Source organism: Magallana gigas, chromosome 3 (genome assembly GCF_963853765.1).
Source record: "Magallana gigas chromosome 3, xbMagGiga1.1, whole genome shotgun sequence".
NCBI lineage: Eukaryota > Metazoa > Mollusca > Bivalvia > Ostreida > Ostreidae > Magallana > Magallana gigas.
In genome coordinates, this window is record NC_088855.1 from 38,316,343 (window position 1) to 38,331,754 (window position 15,412).

Below are 15,412 nucleotides of genomic sequence, written 5' to 3' on the forward strand. Positions count from 1 at the left end.
TTATTAAAATTTCTATCTTGCAATCAAGTACACCCGCATTACGAACGATAACTCTTAATATTAAAAATGTTTGTACAGGTTTCCCACTACAGATTTTCTATATCTTGGTCGCGAGTACTTCCGGACGGAACAACGAAATACGTGAATGAGTTAGGTGTTGAGTATTATAATAATCTAATTGATGAGCTGCAGAGGAACAACATCCAGCCCATGGTGACCCTCTATCACTGGGATCTACCGCAGGCCCTTGAGGACAAAGGAGGCTGGTTAAATGAGACCATGGTGGAGTATTTCCAAGAGTATGCCGAATTTTGTTTTCAAAGATTCGGGGATAGAGTAAGAAAAATTATAAGTACTTCGTTGTTATTCGCTTGTTTTCTAAGTCTGATATAGTAAAAATTCTGTTTATTCTTATATTGGAGAAAAGGGCAATTCTGGTGGGCATTATAGTTGAAAAAAAAAAATAAAATTGATGAAAGTGACCAACGATTGCATGCGAGAGCAAGATTTTAATCCTGTTATCGATGAAATTATCTATAAAAAAACGGGGAAAAGTTTTCTGCATGATTAAACTCCACTGTCAAATTTTTTATCATTAAGTCTTCAATTCCATTGATCTACAATTCAAGTCAAAACTATAAAATATACAATTTTTGTATGAACCTCGTTAATTTTCTGGCAATTTTCAAGTTGCAAAGATTATTAAATAGTTAGTGTCTACATCCAGCAGGTATTTTAGCTGTATTTCTTCAGATCATTGATTGTTAAAATTAAATTTTTATCTCAATATTGCAATCCAATTATTTAATATAAAATTTATTATTACATCATCATTGTACTTTCTAAGTGATATGATTATGATATTCATATGTAAGTCTCGACAAGAAATGGAGCTTTGACCCTCTCATATTCAATTGGGTATTTGATTTTTGTATTTGACGATTTTTGAAGAGTGTTCAGTCAATTTGCTTCAATAATTAAAGTAATTTTAAACAGCATTTTAAATCGATATCATGATAATTAAATAAATGTAGTTCTTTGAGAGAGGACGTTTAACATCAAATATTTTGATATAATAATTCATTTTCCTTTTTATGTACACTTTCTTCGCCTTATTCAAAATATTTTAAAATGGATCTAAAAAATTTTGTGATACCAATTTGAATTTTCAGGTTAAGTTATGGATATCCTTCAATGAGCCCTGGATAGTATCCTGGTTGGGATATGGTGTCTCATCATTTGCTCCAGCGAAATGGGGCCCCGGCACCAACACTTACATCGTGTCGCATAACATCATCAAAGCCCACTCGAAATCATTCCACACTTATAACGATACATACAGGAGTACCCAAAACGGTATTGATTTGTTTAACTATTTGAAAACATGTTCAATAAGGAAAAAAAATAACAACACAGCATTATGGAGAAAATAAATTTTGTTAAACTTATAGTTTTTGGAATTCCTTAAAATTAATATTTTGATGACACAGTACATGTATAAGGTTTAGTAAATGCTCTGTTGATTGGTGCACTGTAGGTCAGTTTGGAATTACGTTGAACGTCGGATGGTCCGAACCGGATGACCCGTTTAATCCGGATCACTTGAAGGCTTCAGAGAGGGCGCTACAGTTCGACTTTGGTTGGTTCGCTCACCCCATAGTCATAAATGGGAACTACCCGCAAGTGATGATAGACAAAGTAGCGTACAAAAGCAAAGTGCAGAACTTTTCAGAATCTAGATTAACACCTTTTACTGAGGATGAACAACGCATGATCAAAGGTAAAGAACAGTTACATGTAGTATACCAATATCATATTACACAATATCGTATCATATGACACAATATTATATCATACAATATCATATCATATTTTTTAATATAATATATTACAATATCATATGAAACAAAATCACGTGATACAATTAAATATAATACAATTGCATAATATACAATACTATACATAACAATATGACAGCACTCATTCGATTTTGTCATTGTAACTGGTATACCTATTAAACGTTTCATCCAAATTTTGCATTACTGTGTTTCAGGGACGACGGACTTTTTAGGGCTAAACTTCTACACGTCTTCTGTTGTTTACCCGGAGGATAAAGGATTCACCGACATCAGCTATGATGCAGACAAAGATGTAGGAGGGAGGCAGGAATCCAGCTGGCTGGGGTAAGCTCAACAAAGCACTTAGACATTATAGATGTTGCCAAAAATCTAATTAGCTCTTGTCAGCTCTTTAAATGGCATTACAAGTTAATAAGAATAATCACAAAATCAATTGGATTAGCTATGCACACCCCCTTTACAAGAAATGACATAATGATATCATTGAAATAGAATTTATAATTATAACATGTGTTGTGATGGCTAACAGAAAGAGAAAGGGTAAGCTTTTCGTTATGACCAGAAGTTGATTGCAGAGGAAATCAACCCGAGCTAGCTCTTTCAGTAACTTAATACTAGTTGATAGGAATCTGGACAGGTTATGGGTATCTTCATATACAAAAAAATACCTGCGTGCCGTGGTGGCAAACGAAAAAAGTATGCTAAATAGAATACTTAAACTAATTTCATTGCAAGAGAAAAGTTAACATATAAACAGATTTTCAACAGATAAGGTTTGGTCAAGCTCTTAGATTATGATTTCCTATACAAATTACAATATAAAGACATAGAGACAATGTTTTCTCTTGAAGAAACATAATTTTTAATCTTATTGGTGAATTTCATATAGGTCTGGTTCAGGTTGGCTCAAAGTAACTCCATTTGGTTTAAGAAAAGTATTGAACTGGATTAAAAACACCTACAGTAATATGCCAGTGTATGTAACGGAAAACGGCGTCTCAGACAGGAATGGGTCCCTCGTGGACTACCATAGAATTCACTTCTACAGATCGTACATAAATGAAATGTTAAAAGGTAATGTGAAGACTTAACTGTAATTACCTAAACCAACACTCAGTTGAAATACATGTACATAAATTCATAGTAGAGTTTTCAATTAATTCGTCAGACCTTATGATTTTCAATAATAAAAAACACATTGACATCTATTATAGCGTATACTAAATTATTTAAACAGATATTTTTGGGAGATTAAATTGAACTTTGCTGATAATTTGCAGCTGTGAAACTGGATAAATGTAACGTAAAGGGATACACGGCTTGGTCTCTCATGGATAATCTGGAATGGCGGGCAGGATACTCTGAGAAATTCGGCCTGCATTATGTCAATTTCAGCGACCCGAACAGGCCACGCACAGGAAAACTGTCCGCTGAATTTTTTCGGCATGTCGTAAAAGATCATGGATTCCTCCAAGATTCATTGACCTCTCCAGGAAATGGTAATAAACTCGGAGCTTACAGAGAATTGAAGATTGCGGATGACGTATACCTTGGACAGTTTCCGAAAGATTTTATGTGGGGTATGGCAACTTCCGCTTGGCAAATAGAAGGAGGAAGGCATGCAGATGGTTAGCAAAGCTTCTTATGAATTGAAATAATTTTATTACATTTAGATGAGTCTGTAATCTGTAGTTCCAAAATCAGTTATTAGATGTTTTTAAAATATCATTTTACATACATGTATTTTACCATTGTAGGCAAGGGAGTCAGTGTATTTGATTATGCATTGGAAGAGGGAATCAAACGGAATATTTCATCTGAAATTGACTGGCCAAACAGTGCATGCGATAGTTATAATAAATATCTGGATGACGTCAGCTTGCTGAGGCAGATGAAAGTACGAATATATATTTTTTGATATAGCGTGATAGTTCTATAATCCTATTTAAAAAGAGTTGGAAAATGATTTTTAAAACTTATTTCATCAGGTATCTCACTACCGATTTTCTATATCTTGGAGCCGTATTTTACCGGACGGAACAACGGACAAAGAAAATCATGCCGGAATTGAATATTACAACAACTTGATTGATGCTCTGGTGGATGCAGGAATCGTTCCCATGGTTACTATGTACCAATCAGATTTACCCATGCATTTCTATTCTAATGGAGGTTGGGCGAATGACAGCATGATAGAGCATTTTGAGAGATATGCAGCCATTCTGTTCCGCGAATATGGCGACCGTGTAAGTGAGAATAATGAAGTTGTGGTAAAATGAAGTTCAGTAAAAAAAGTACATGCACTATTGTTTTAAGCTAGCACTGTCAATAAAGTTCTTAAAGTGGACGAAAGATAAGAAGAAGGCTTCATCGTAGTATCCTACATTGTAACTTCCAAGTTATACAAAACGTGTATTATATTATTAATAGATAAAACTGCAAATGCAATTTAGAAGGAAATTTAATTGAAATGTATGACATTTGTTGTGTTGTAAAGGTGAAGCATTGGGTTACTATCAACGACCCGTACAGTGAGTCGGAGATCAGTCTGGAACCTTACAAAGCAGCACACAACCTCATCAGAGCACACGCCAGGGTGTACCGCCTCTATGACAAAGATTACCGACCAAAGCAAAAAGGTTAAAAGATAGCCATGCATTCTTAAAACGTATAGAATACGAACTCTGCGAGTTTTAATTTCATCATATTCTTCGTTTGTCCTAAATGAATTTTCTATATGCACTCAGTTTTAAATTAACTTTTAACAATCATACTTTTTTACAAAATATATACTCGGTACCTTTGTTCGAACGTATTTAATCAGAAACGAAAACTATTTTGTTAATCATTGCAGGAAAAATTGGCATATCTCTGCAGAGTAGTTGGTTCGAACCAAAGCGTCCGACCCACCCAGGAGACATAGCCGCACACAAACGGAGAACAGAACACACTTTAGGCTTATTTGCATACCCGATCTTTGTCAGTGGAGATTATTCTCCAATGCTTAGAAATATGACCGAGAAAAATGTATCTAAACCAGGAACCATCCTTCCTTTATTTACAGAATATGAAAAATCTATGATCAAAGGTGAATTTTATGTACTTTATAGAAAGAACGAAATAATTATGCAAAAGATTAAAGCTTCTTAAAGCTAATGTATTTAATTTTACTGTGTAACGTTCTTCTTAACACGATTAAAAGTTTCGGATTTAAAAATCAAAATTATCCTTGACGGAGTTAACTTTCTTTTCATCAGGACATTTGTTTCTTTAATTCTTCATAGAAATTATATGTAAATATTTCTGTAGGTTCTGCCGACTTTTTTGGACTTAATTTCTACTCCACATACTACATTTCCGAATCCAATGAAATAGAGAGGGGTTTTGCTGTCCACACAGACACTGTCAAATCTGTTGACTCCTCATGGAAAACGTACGCTCTTAGTAGATATCAATGCCTTTTTATATTAAAAAAAAACTGGATTAAATTTTACATTGCCAACCTTTTTTAATTATTTACCCGCTTTATTTCAAGGACCACATTTGGAAACTATGGAGCTGCTCAATATGGTCTTCGCAAAATGCTTAATTGGATCAAAGACAATTATAATAACATTCCAGTTTATGTCACAGAAAATGGGTACCCGGATGATACGGGCACTTTGAACGATTTTTCAAGAGTAGAAGTGCTTTTTGGGTATATAAGTGAAGTTCTAAAAGGTACATTCTCTTCAATTTATTTTAGTTCGTGGTAGGCTGATATCTATTAATAGTTCACCAACATTAGAATAAAAAAAAACTTTGGATTTATTTTACAGCCATTAAACTAGACGACTGTAATGTCATGGGATACACCGTTTGGTCTCTGATGGATGGCATTGACTGGAAATTCGGTTCCAAAGCTAAATTCGGGCTGTACCATGTAGATTTCAATGACCCCCAACTCCCTAGGACGGCCAAATTATCTGCCAAGATTTACTCGCAGATAATTGACCAGAATGGGATAATTAGTGATATCAGAAATATCACAACGACTGACGTCAGTGGCAACAAAGAGAACGACCCATATAGAGCACTGAAGTACGAGGATGAGATGTACTATGGAAAGTTTCCTGCAGGGTTTGCTTGGAGCTCGGCTACTGCATCCTACCAAGTCGAGGGGGCATGGAATGAAGATGGTATAACTATAAAACAAACGAATTAAAATGTTACAGATATTTTGAATTCAAGATTTTGCGATCAAGCTTTTAATGAAGAAAAAAACCAGTATCATTACTATAAACAGGTATAGAATCTAAAAAACCCGTAGAAAACACATATTTTTATAATCAACGCAAATCTCTACATTGGTAGCTACGTTGAATTTTTAAAGATTGTCCCTACGAAATTTTTATTTTCCTAGGAAAGGGTCTTAGTATTTGGGACGTGTATTCTCATGCTGGACACATCGACAACAACCAGACAGGAGATGTGGCGTGTGATAGTTACCACAAGTACCTGGAAGATGTTCAACTTATCAAGAACTTGAAGGTAACAATTATTACATGCAAGTACTCTGATACAAAACAAAACAGCTAAAATATAAATAACTTATAAACTTGCAAAATGCGAAAGAAAACCGATGTATTTATATTTTTCTTCCCAGACCACTCACTACAGATTTTCGATTTCCTGGCCACGGATTTTACCAGATGGAACAACCGACAATGTCAACTTTCTCGGCATTCAATATTACAACAATTTGATTGACGCCCTCATTGACGCTGGTATTGTTCCCATGGTAACATTATACCACTGGGATCTTCCTCAAGCGCTGATGAAAAATGGAGGCTGGCAAGACGAGAAAACCTCGGATCTTTTTGCGGAATACGCTAGACTTTGTTTTACTCACTTTGGCGACAGAGTAAGTTTATAAAAATTTTAAATGATTCACAATTAATTGAATTAAAGTGTATGTTTTTATAGAGAACATGTGTTCTTATACATTACAACTTATTTTTCAGGTGAAATTTTGGATCACTTTAAATGAGCCATGGGTTGTGTCGGTTCTTGGTTATGAAAATGGCGAAATGGCACCTGGAATAAAAGGGAAAGGAGATCATTTATATATTGTTGCGCATAACCTTATCAAGGCCCATGCAAAAGCGTACAGACTGTATGAAAAGGAATTCAAAAGTAGTCAGAAAGGTATGAAAGCTTTGACCTACCATACAATTCAGGATCTTTAATTGATAAAGTTCTAAAGCCCTGCATGTACATTATACTAATAGGTGTAGTTGGAATAACCCTCAACACTGATTGGATATTCCCTCAAAACGCCAGCGATCCCTTGGACACGGCCGCGGCAGATAGATCGGTGAACTTTATGTTTGGTTGGTTCCTCAATCCAGTGATGAAGGGCGATTACCCGGATGTTATGAAGAAACAAATCGACAGAAAGAGCCAGGAAGAAAATCTTGTCAAAAGTCGTCTGCCTGTGTTTACTGAGAGAGAGAAAAATTTCATCAGAGGTACATATAGGCGTATTTAATAGAAGAGCTGCATAAAATCTGTGTATTTTGAAATGAATAACGTTTTTACTTTATATTTTTACAGGAACCTACGATTTCCTAGGAATGAATTTCTACACCTCAAACGTAGCAACACACAAGGCGCAACCTGGTCAGGGTTACTTCACAGACGCGGACGTGGAAACGTACAAAGACCCGTCGTGGCTCGGGTGAGTTAACCATTAACATAAACAGTACATGTACATAACCAGCCAAATCTCCTGTATATAGATGTCAATTACATCAACTGTCATTTGGATTTTAGATCGGGCTCAACCTGGTTGAAAGTCACACCTGTCGGAATTCGGCGGATGTTGAATTGGGTGAAATACACATACGGGGACTTTCCAATATACATAACAGAAAATGGAGTTTCAGATAGGAATGGGTCGCTTCAGGATGACCACAGAATATCATATTATAGGCAATATATCAATAATGTCTTAAAAGGTGTGTTTGTTACTTATGATCGACAAGGGTATATTGTTAACGAAATTTTTAAAATAAATGAAATGGCCCTTCTTTTTATAATTTGCGTAATATAACATTTAATTTGCGGATATTTTTGTCTTAGCAATACGGTTGGATGATATTAACGTAAAAGGATACACTGCTTGGTCACTGATGGACAACTTCGAATGGGCCAGGGGGTATTCGGAACGCTTCGGTCTTCATTATGTCGATTTCAATGACCCCGAAAAACCAAGAATCCCCAAAGCAAGTGCTCTCTTTTACAAGAAGATCATCACTGACAACGGATTTGTAAAAGAGGACACGACAACGTCGCCGAGTTCCTCCGTATCTTTTCCTGAAAACGATCCTTACCGGGAGCTGAGTTATGAAGATGAGATGTATTACGGGAGGTTTCCCTCAGACTTTGCCTGGAGCTCAGCGACCGCTGCTTACCAGATAGAGGGCGCTTGGAATGAAGATGGTACACATTAGATATACATGTTCTATTGGCTAGGTTAATTACACAAATTCAGGGTTACAACGTACGCGTGTACAAGTCAGGGTATTATTTTCTGCGCATGTGATACATATACATTATGAATAAGATGTACATGTATTAGAAAAGAGATGTATTATTTTACTCGAAAATTTTTTTCTACTTAAATACCTGGTGTATATTACAACCAAAAAATTCAACGATACCGGTCGGAAATAAAAAGAATACTGGGCAAGTTAAGGAAAGCATTTTTGTTTTGCATTTTCTTTTTTACATTCGACGAATTTTTCGGTCCGTTTTTACACTTCAAAATAACGAAATGTTTTTATTATAAAAAGTCTGAGGGAGGTTTTAGGAATAATATGTTATCTGCACAACAAAATAGCAAAATTTTCATTATTGCAAATATAAGAGAACATTTATCTACTAATATTAATGTATTGCCAGGAAAGGGCCTGGGAATCTGGGACGTCTTCTCCCACCAGGTCGGTAATGTAGACAACAATGACTCGGGTGATGTGGCTTGTGACAGTTACCATAAATACCTGGAGGATGTCCAGCTCATCAAAAACTTAAAGGTAGGACTGTCTCTTTATGGTGCCACAGCTGTAAAGGGTTGCATTTATAATAAAGAGAGATATTGATATTGCAACCCTTTGAAATGCCCACCAATTTAGTATACATTTCATGACCTGTACCTTTAGTAACCAGACTTGATAAATGTTCTTTAACTTTTGTGGCAAAGGAATAAAATGAATATGGGCCACCGAGAGTTTTAAGAAAGAAAAAACGCCCTTCAGTAATTTAAATTCCCTGTAAAGCAATGGGTATTTTCTAACGCTCAATTTCCACGGAGAATTGAAGACTCTAAATTTTTTTGATATTATGAAAAAAAAATTTCTGATATTTTTTCCAATTTTAAAATCTTATACTTGCAGACAACACATTATAGATTTTCAATCTCATGGCCACGAATTTTACCAGACGGAACAACTAAAACAATAAACCGCCTTGGAATCCAATATTATAACAACCTTATAGATGCTTTGATAGACGCTGGAATAGTTCCCATGGTAACCCTCTACCACTGGGACCTTCCACAAGCTCTGATGAAATATGGCGGTTGGCAAGGAGAGCAAACTGCAGAGTTATTCGCTGAATACGCCAGACTCTGCTTCACAATGTTTGGAGACCGGGTAAGAAACGATATATTATGTCGGTTATTACATAATTAAAGCCATGCTCCCAGTTGTCTAATCCTATTACGCACGTGCACTAGTATACTTGTACATTGGGCTAATAAATGCAAGGAGGGATTTTTTCTTGTACATTTATCATTATCAATTGCCCTGTTTCCTAACCGATCTTTTGGATCGGGTTTTTCTTCTTTTAAACTCGGCTTTACCTCGACATCTTATATGAAATAATATGTTTTCAAAAGAATATATAAATGTACAATTCACACGAATTGCAATTGATATAAAGTTTTCCACAAGAAGAAAATAAACGAACTCTCAAACACAACTTGGTTACAAGGTTACTTAAGCACGTTGCACTTACATGTATCATCAAAAAAAGGCACACTCGTACATGTATGAAATCAGAGATAAAATTTAAGCACACATTGGATATTTTTAAAAAATTTAATATTTTGTTTTACACAGCTTTTTTGTGAACGCTTTTACACGATTGTCAAGGTTTTCAAATGTTATTCTCTCTTTCGTTTTCAATCTTTTCAAAGACTCCACTTTTTTGTCCGGGACGGGTGTTTCATCTTCCTCCTTATATGTGAACATCTCCTTCAGAGTTCTGTACGACTTGGACTTGTGTTCGTCCTCGTTTTCCGAGTCCTCAGTCTCTTGTGGGGCACTTTGTTGTTCAGTAAAATCATTCTGTCTGTTTTGAACTCCTCTTGAAATCGGGCGATTAGGTGTCGTTAGTTGAGTTGTAAATCGCATCACAGACTGGCTTCTTGGCGGAAGTTCGTCGACCATATCCGGTTCACGAATATGTCCTCTACTTGTCATAGGGCGACGCTGGCAATTCATTCTTTCCCTGGTGGAAGAGGGTGATGCAGATTTTGACCGAAAGTATTTGGCATACTTCGAATGAACTTGACTTTTATCGAATCCAGATGAGAATCGATCGTTGCTAGCTACTTTTTGATGGTACATTTGTCGCCTGTTTTTCGGTGTTTTCTCGATAAGCTGATTTCCTGGACCAAATTCCAACACACAGTTACTTGGGACTCTGTTAAGAATATCGTTCACTGTAGGAACTCTTATATTAGGTACACGACACTGTTTCTCGTGAATTTTGTGAAACTCCTCTCCATCAAAATCTATAGACTTAACCGTTAACGTCTTCTCTAGCTGATGTATATCGTCCACCTCGCGGTCATATTTGAACTGGTTCTTTTTGCTGAGACGCGCCGCTTTGGCAATTCGTTCCAGCATCAGTCTGTTTTCTAGATGGTTTGCAGCACGAACTGGCCGGCTAAACTCCTTATACAATACCCTTTGTTGGGTCGGCTGTCGCTTGTTCTCTTTTCTCTGTATTTCTTCATTTTGTCGTTTTAACAACTCTCCCATCATATTCGCAAGAAAAATTACAACTGAACATGCCAGCAAATAGTAATGGAATTAGATCCACTTAGAAATGAATCGTGCAGTTTGTGAGGTTCTGTGAAATGACAAAGAAAGTGCAAATATTTGCCTTGAAGATAACTCAAATAAAAGGTTGTGTTTATTATGTCTTGAGGATTTAGGGTCTTCTACAATGAACCAGAAGTTTAAATTTCCTCAAGTGTACCGAAGGTTTGACAAAAGGATTACATTCCCTCATTTGTTTTCGTAATGAGGAGACACACATACACCGAAAATATTTTCCTTATTTAAAGTTTAATTATAGGTAGAGTTTTTTTTTAAACAATATTACTCTGTGTTTGTATAGATTTCCTCTCTATTTAGAAATTCCTAAAACATCTTATAGAACTACTGATAAATAATGTTATAAATTTTGCTTGACCTTGTTGAGGTTTAAATTTGGGTCAATTTGTTTTAAATTCTTCTTCGTATATTTTCATTTGAGATTATTAAATTAACAGTAGTTATGCATGTCAGACAATTCTGTATGTCATTTTATCCCATTTGGTGATTAATGTTACTCAGAAATGACGAAATAATAAAATCACATAATATTCTTATTTACTTAAACTTTCAGGTAAGATAGGTTAATGCAGATGTAAGCATTAATAATGTGTAAAAGCATTAATTATATTCTTTGATTTTGCACTGTTTTGTTTTCCTGATTTTCGTTTAAATTGATTTAAAAAAAAGACATGTAAGAACATTAAAAAATTTGGTTCGTGCAATACCTTTTATGGCATGCTCTGTTCAAGAGAAAATTTTTAATTATGTAAGACTTGAAAAAACAAGAGAAAAGTTAACTAAATGTAAGACAAATACAAGAGAAAAGTCAACTAAATGTAAGAAAAATACAAGAGAAAAGTTAACTAAATGTAAGACAAATACAAGAGAAAAGTTAACTAAATGTAAGACAAATACAAGAGAAAAGTTAACTAAATGCCAGAAATGATGAAGCGCGTCATTGAGGATTATCTCCTTGGAATCCCCATTCACATATTTTCCAGCACAGTGCGCACTTTTAAAAAGTTTAAATTGACTCCTTAAATCTATTTATAATTTACTCTCCTGTAGCGGAAGTAATTGAGAAATGACTGACTTCTTTTATTGCTTTAAACTTAAAAATTCTACTCGAGAAGATTAATGTTTTGAAATTCGTTCTCAATAAAAAGACTTGGCTACGGCATTTTGATTGGTTAAGAGCGTAATTAAAATTCAACTTAATGTTTTGGACCTGGAAAAAAATGCCACTTCGAAGTTAAACTTATCTGTGTTATGCAATGTAAATAACGTTCTCTTTCCCCGTAATCTAATATTGATTTTGCTTTTGTCATTTTAATTTTCTAAATTTTTATTGATGGCACAAAATGTCAGCTTACATATAACAGTACCACACAGTGCAAATTTATTATTTATAAAGTCACATATTACGCGATGATATTACAAAGGACAATATAATACATCTCAGTTACCACTCTTGATAATGAAAAATAACTACATGTAGTATGTTGAAGTCTAAATGATGAACAATACATGTGGGCTTTGAAAAAAATCTTATTTATATATTTCGTTGCGGTAATAATTTTTTTTTTTATTTATGTGATTTAGGTTAAGATTTGGATTACGTTAAATGAGCCATTTGTAGTCTCCAACCATGGTTACGAAATTGGGGTCATGGCACCTGGATTGAAAGGAAAGGGAGATCGAATATATGCTTCAGGACATAACCTCATTAAAGCCCATGCAAAGGCCTACAGAATCTACGAAAAGGACTTCAAGAGTACCCAGAAAGGTTGCCAATTCGTTATTTACAATACCAGGATAGTTTGAAAATTACTGTCGAACGAACATGATTTTTAACTTGAATCAACGCGATTCTTTCAGGTATGGTCGGTATCACACTGAACACTGATTGGCAGGTTCCAAAAAATCCCAACGATTCAAAAGACAAAACTGCATCTGATCGAGCGATCAACTTCATGTTCGGCTGGTTCCTCAATCCGGTTATCAGGGGAGATTATCCAGATGTCATGAAAGAGCAAGTTGACAGAAAAAGCAAGGAGCAAGGGTTCACAACCAGCAGGCTTCCTTCTTTTACTCCAAACGAAAAGCTTAACATTAAAGGCAGGTTTTCAAATTCAATTATATTCATACAAAACACTTGTTAGGCCTTAAAACCTCAGATCACAGCGTCCTGCGTAACTACATGTATACATGTATACGGTTGTGCATCAAAATCCGCTATAGCGCCACTTATATAAGCGGGAACCGTTTTCTGAGCATTTTAGACATTTCGTACCAATTTTTGATACTCCATCATAATTGATGAAATGTAAAAATGCCTTGCTTTAACTCTTTTGTCAGTACTTTGATTTGTCATTACAGGAACTTTTGACTTCTTGGGAATGAATTTCTACACGTCAAACCTTGTTCGAAGTATCAACGCAACGGAACAAAGTTATATAGGCGACCAAGATGCTGAATTTACAAAAGATCCCTCATGGCTTGGGTAAGGCAACTGGACAGAGAAATCAAGTTAACAGTCCCAATATTCTATTAAAATGCCTTGAAAATTGTTAAGCACACGTAGCATGATGGCATATATAATTCTTTACTTATATTTCGGTAGTTCTGGTTCAGACTGGTTAAAGGTGACGCCGGTCGGAATTCGACGAATGTTGAACTGGGTGAAGTTCACATATGGGGACTTTCCGATTTACATAACAGAGAATGGGGTATCTGATCGAAATGGTTCTCTACAAGATAATCACAGAATATTTTACTACAAGCACTACATCAATAATGTTTTCAAAGGTTGGTCCAACTTCAGATCCGATGAACTTGCATGATTATTTTCATTTTATTTTGGCATTTTCTTTTGCACGCTAACGACTGAGAATCCTTCATTAATAATTTTTAGCTATGCAGTTAGATGGTGTCAACGTAAAAGGATACACTGCTTGGTCATTGATGGACAATTTTGAATGGGCGCGAGGTTATTCGGAACGCTTCGGGCTTCACTATGTCAACTTCTCCGATCCTAGCAGACCTCGGACTCCGAAAGCCAGCGCGCGTTACTTTACCAAACTAATAACAGATAATGGTTTCGTCAAAGAGGGCCCAGCCGTCCCCTCTACCCCTGGTACTTCCGCGCCTAACCCCACGACACCGGCTGTACAGGTGAACGTGTGCAAGCCTACATCCTCGGCTTCATCTATAGTCGGGAGTCTTCTACCTTTATATACCTCTGTAGTTTTATTCATTTTATTGGGATCAACAGAGACTTTTAGCTGAATTCCTACTAACTAAATGCAATAATACCATACTATACATGCATATTTTTTTTCAATCGTAAACATATAGAAAGGTTATAATATACTCCATGTAATATATGTGACAAGACTATTTTTTATCGTGATTATAATATGAACGTGTACAATGCGTTTCAAATTTCATGAAGGACAGGTGAGATTTATGATCACATTTAATTACTAATTTTTGTGATGAAAGTTTTTTTCAAAATTAAAACCAGAAAAATCTACATCTTTCTAACCTATCAATGATTTTATAATACATTGTACAGCAGACGAATTATTAACATATATTATATATATAATCATGATGGTGTCAAGCAAACCAAGTTGTGCACGTGCATACAGTAAGGTGAAAATATTGCACGTTTAATTGTAAGCCAAAGAGTTTAAATTTAGATACTTTTATTACATGTATATAGTGTAGATATGATTCACAGATTTTATAACTTTTATGATGTATATGTGTGATCATCTTTGGACACAAGTATACCGTTAACTTCTATAATTAAAATAAATGTATGTTTATAAAAACATACACGGTGTACGGTGTTATGTAAGTTGCCTTATTTGATATAAATGTTTTGCAAGCTACGTGGTTTTTTTCTCTTGCCACAAATGTTACTTGTGTTTATTTCGTGTACTAACGGCTTTGTCGTTATATTATTGTACCAGCAAGGAACTTTAGAAATAATGGAAAACTATACTAGAATTCAGTCGATGTAATATTGTACTTGCATTATGAATCTATCTTTTAACCCCGGCTTTGTCTGTGTGATTTAGTGGGCTGTTCAAATTCCACGACAACCTATTCTTTTGATACATGGACTGCTTCTTGCAAGAAGACCTTAGTCCCTGGCAACAGAGAGTTGTCAATGTGCACCCTCATAGAAAAAAATATGGGGTAACTCGGTACTACTTTTAAAATCTTCTTTATTTTTTTTTAAAGATGAAAAAGGTGTTGTTACGATAAATTAAATAAATCGAGTATTCCAGAAACAGAGGTATTAGGGATATGCTCCCGCCAATCACAAAGGTTATTAAGGTCTTCCGTTTCGAACGGAAGACCTTATTATCCCCTCGCGCAACTTGTTGCGAA

General features: G+C 35.4%; 1 protein-coding gene across 1 annotated transcript in view; it reads left to right on the forward strand.

Moving 5' to 3' along the window:
- LOC105317659 (uncharacterized) overlaps positions 1-15,412 on the forward strand; it is a 53,079-nt gene that overhangs the window by 10,057 nt on the left and 27,610 nt on the right. The window contains exons 17-43 of the mRNA XM_066077873.1: positions 79-336; positions 1,173-1,356; positions 1,538-1,780; positions 2,054-2,183; positions 2,749-2,933; positions 3,140-3,487; positions 3,617-3,756; positions 3,848-4,105; positions 4,357-4,498; positions 4,714-4,947; positions 5,169-5,292; positions 5,395-5,579; positions 5,678-6,037; positions 6,262-6,389; positions 6,505-6,762; positions 6,863-7,046; positions 7,130-7,369; positions 7,455-7,578; positions 7,674-7,858; positions 7,983-8,342; positions 8,805-8,935; positions 9,296-9,553; positions 12,611-12,794; positions 12,887-13,126; positions 13,388-13,511; positions 13,632-13,816; positions 13,923-14,293. Coding sequence (XP_065933945.1) covers positions 79-336; positions 1,173-1,356; positions 1,538-1,780; positions 2,054-2,183; positions 2,749-2,933; positions 3,140-3,487; positions 3,617-3,756; positions 3,848-4,105; positions 4,357-4,498; positions 4,714-4,947; positions 5,169-5,292; positions 5,395-5,579; positions 5,678-6,037; positions 6,262-6,389; positions 6,505-6,762; positions 6,863-7,046; positions 7,130-7,369; positions 7,455-7,578; positions 7,674-7,858; positions 7,983-8,342; positions 8,805-8,935; positions 9,296-9,553; positions 12,611-12,794; positions 12,887-13,126; positions 13,388-13,511; positions 13,632-13,816; positions 13,923-14,293 — 5,763 coding nt within the window. The remainder of the gene's footprint in view (positions 1-78; positions 337-1,172; positions 1,357-1,537; positions 1,781-2,053; positions 2,184-2,748; positions 2,934-3,139; positions 3,488-3,616; positions 3,757-3,847; positions 4,106-4,356; positions 4,499-4,713; positions 4,948-5,168; positions 5,293-5,394; positions 5,580-5,677; positions 6,038-6,261; positions 6,390-6,504; positions 6,763-6,862; positions 7,047-7,129; positions 7,370-7,454; positions 7,579-7,673; positions 7,859-7,982; positions 8,343-8,804; positions 8,936-9,295; positions 9,554-12,610; positions 12,795-12,886; positions 13,127-13,387; positions 13,512-13,631; positions 13,817-13,922; positions 14,294-15,412) is intronic.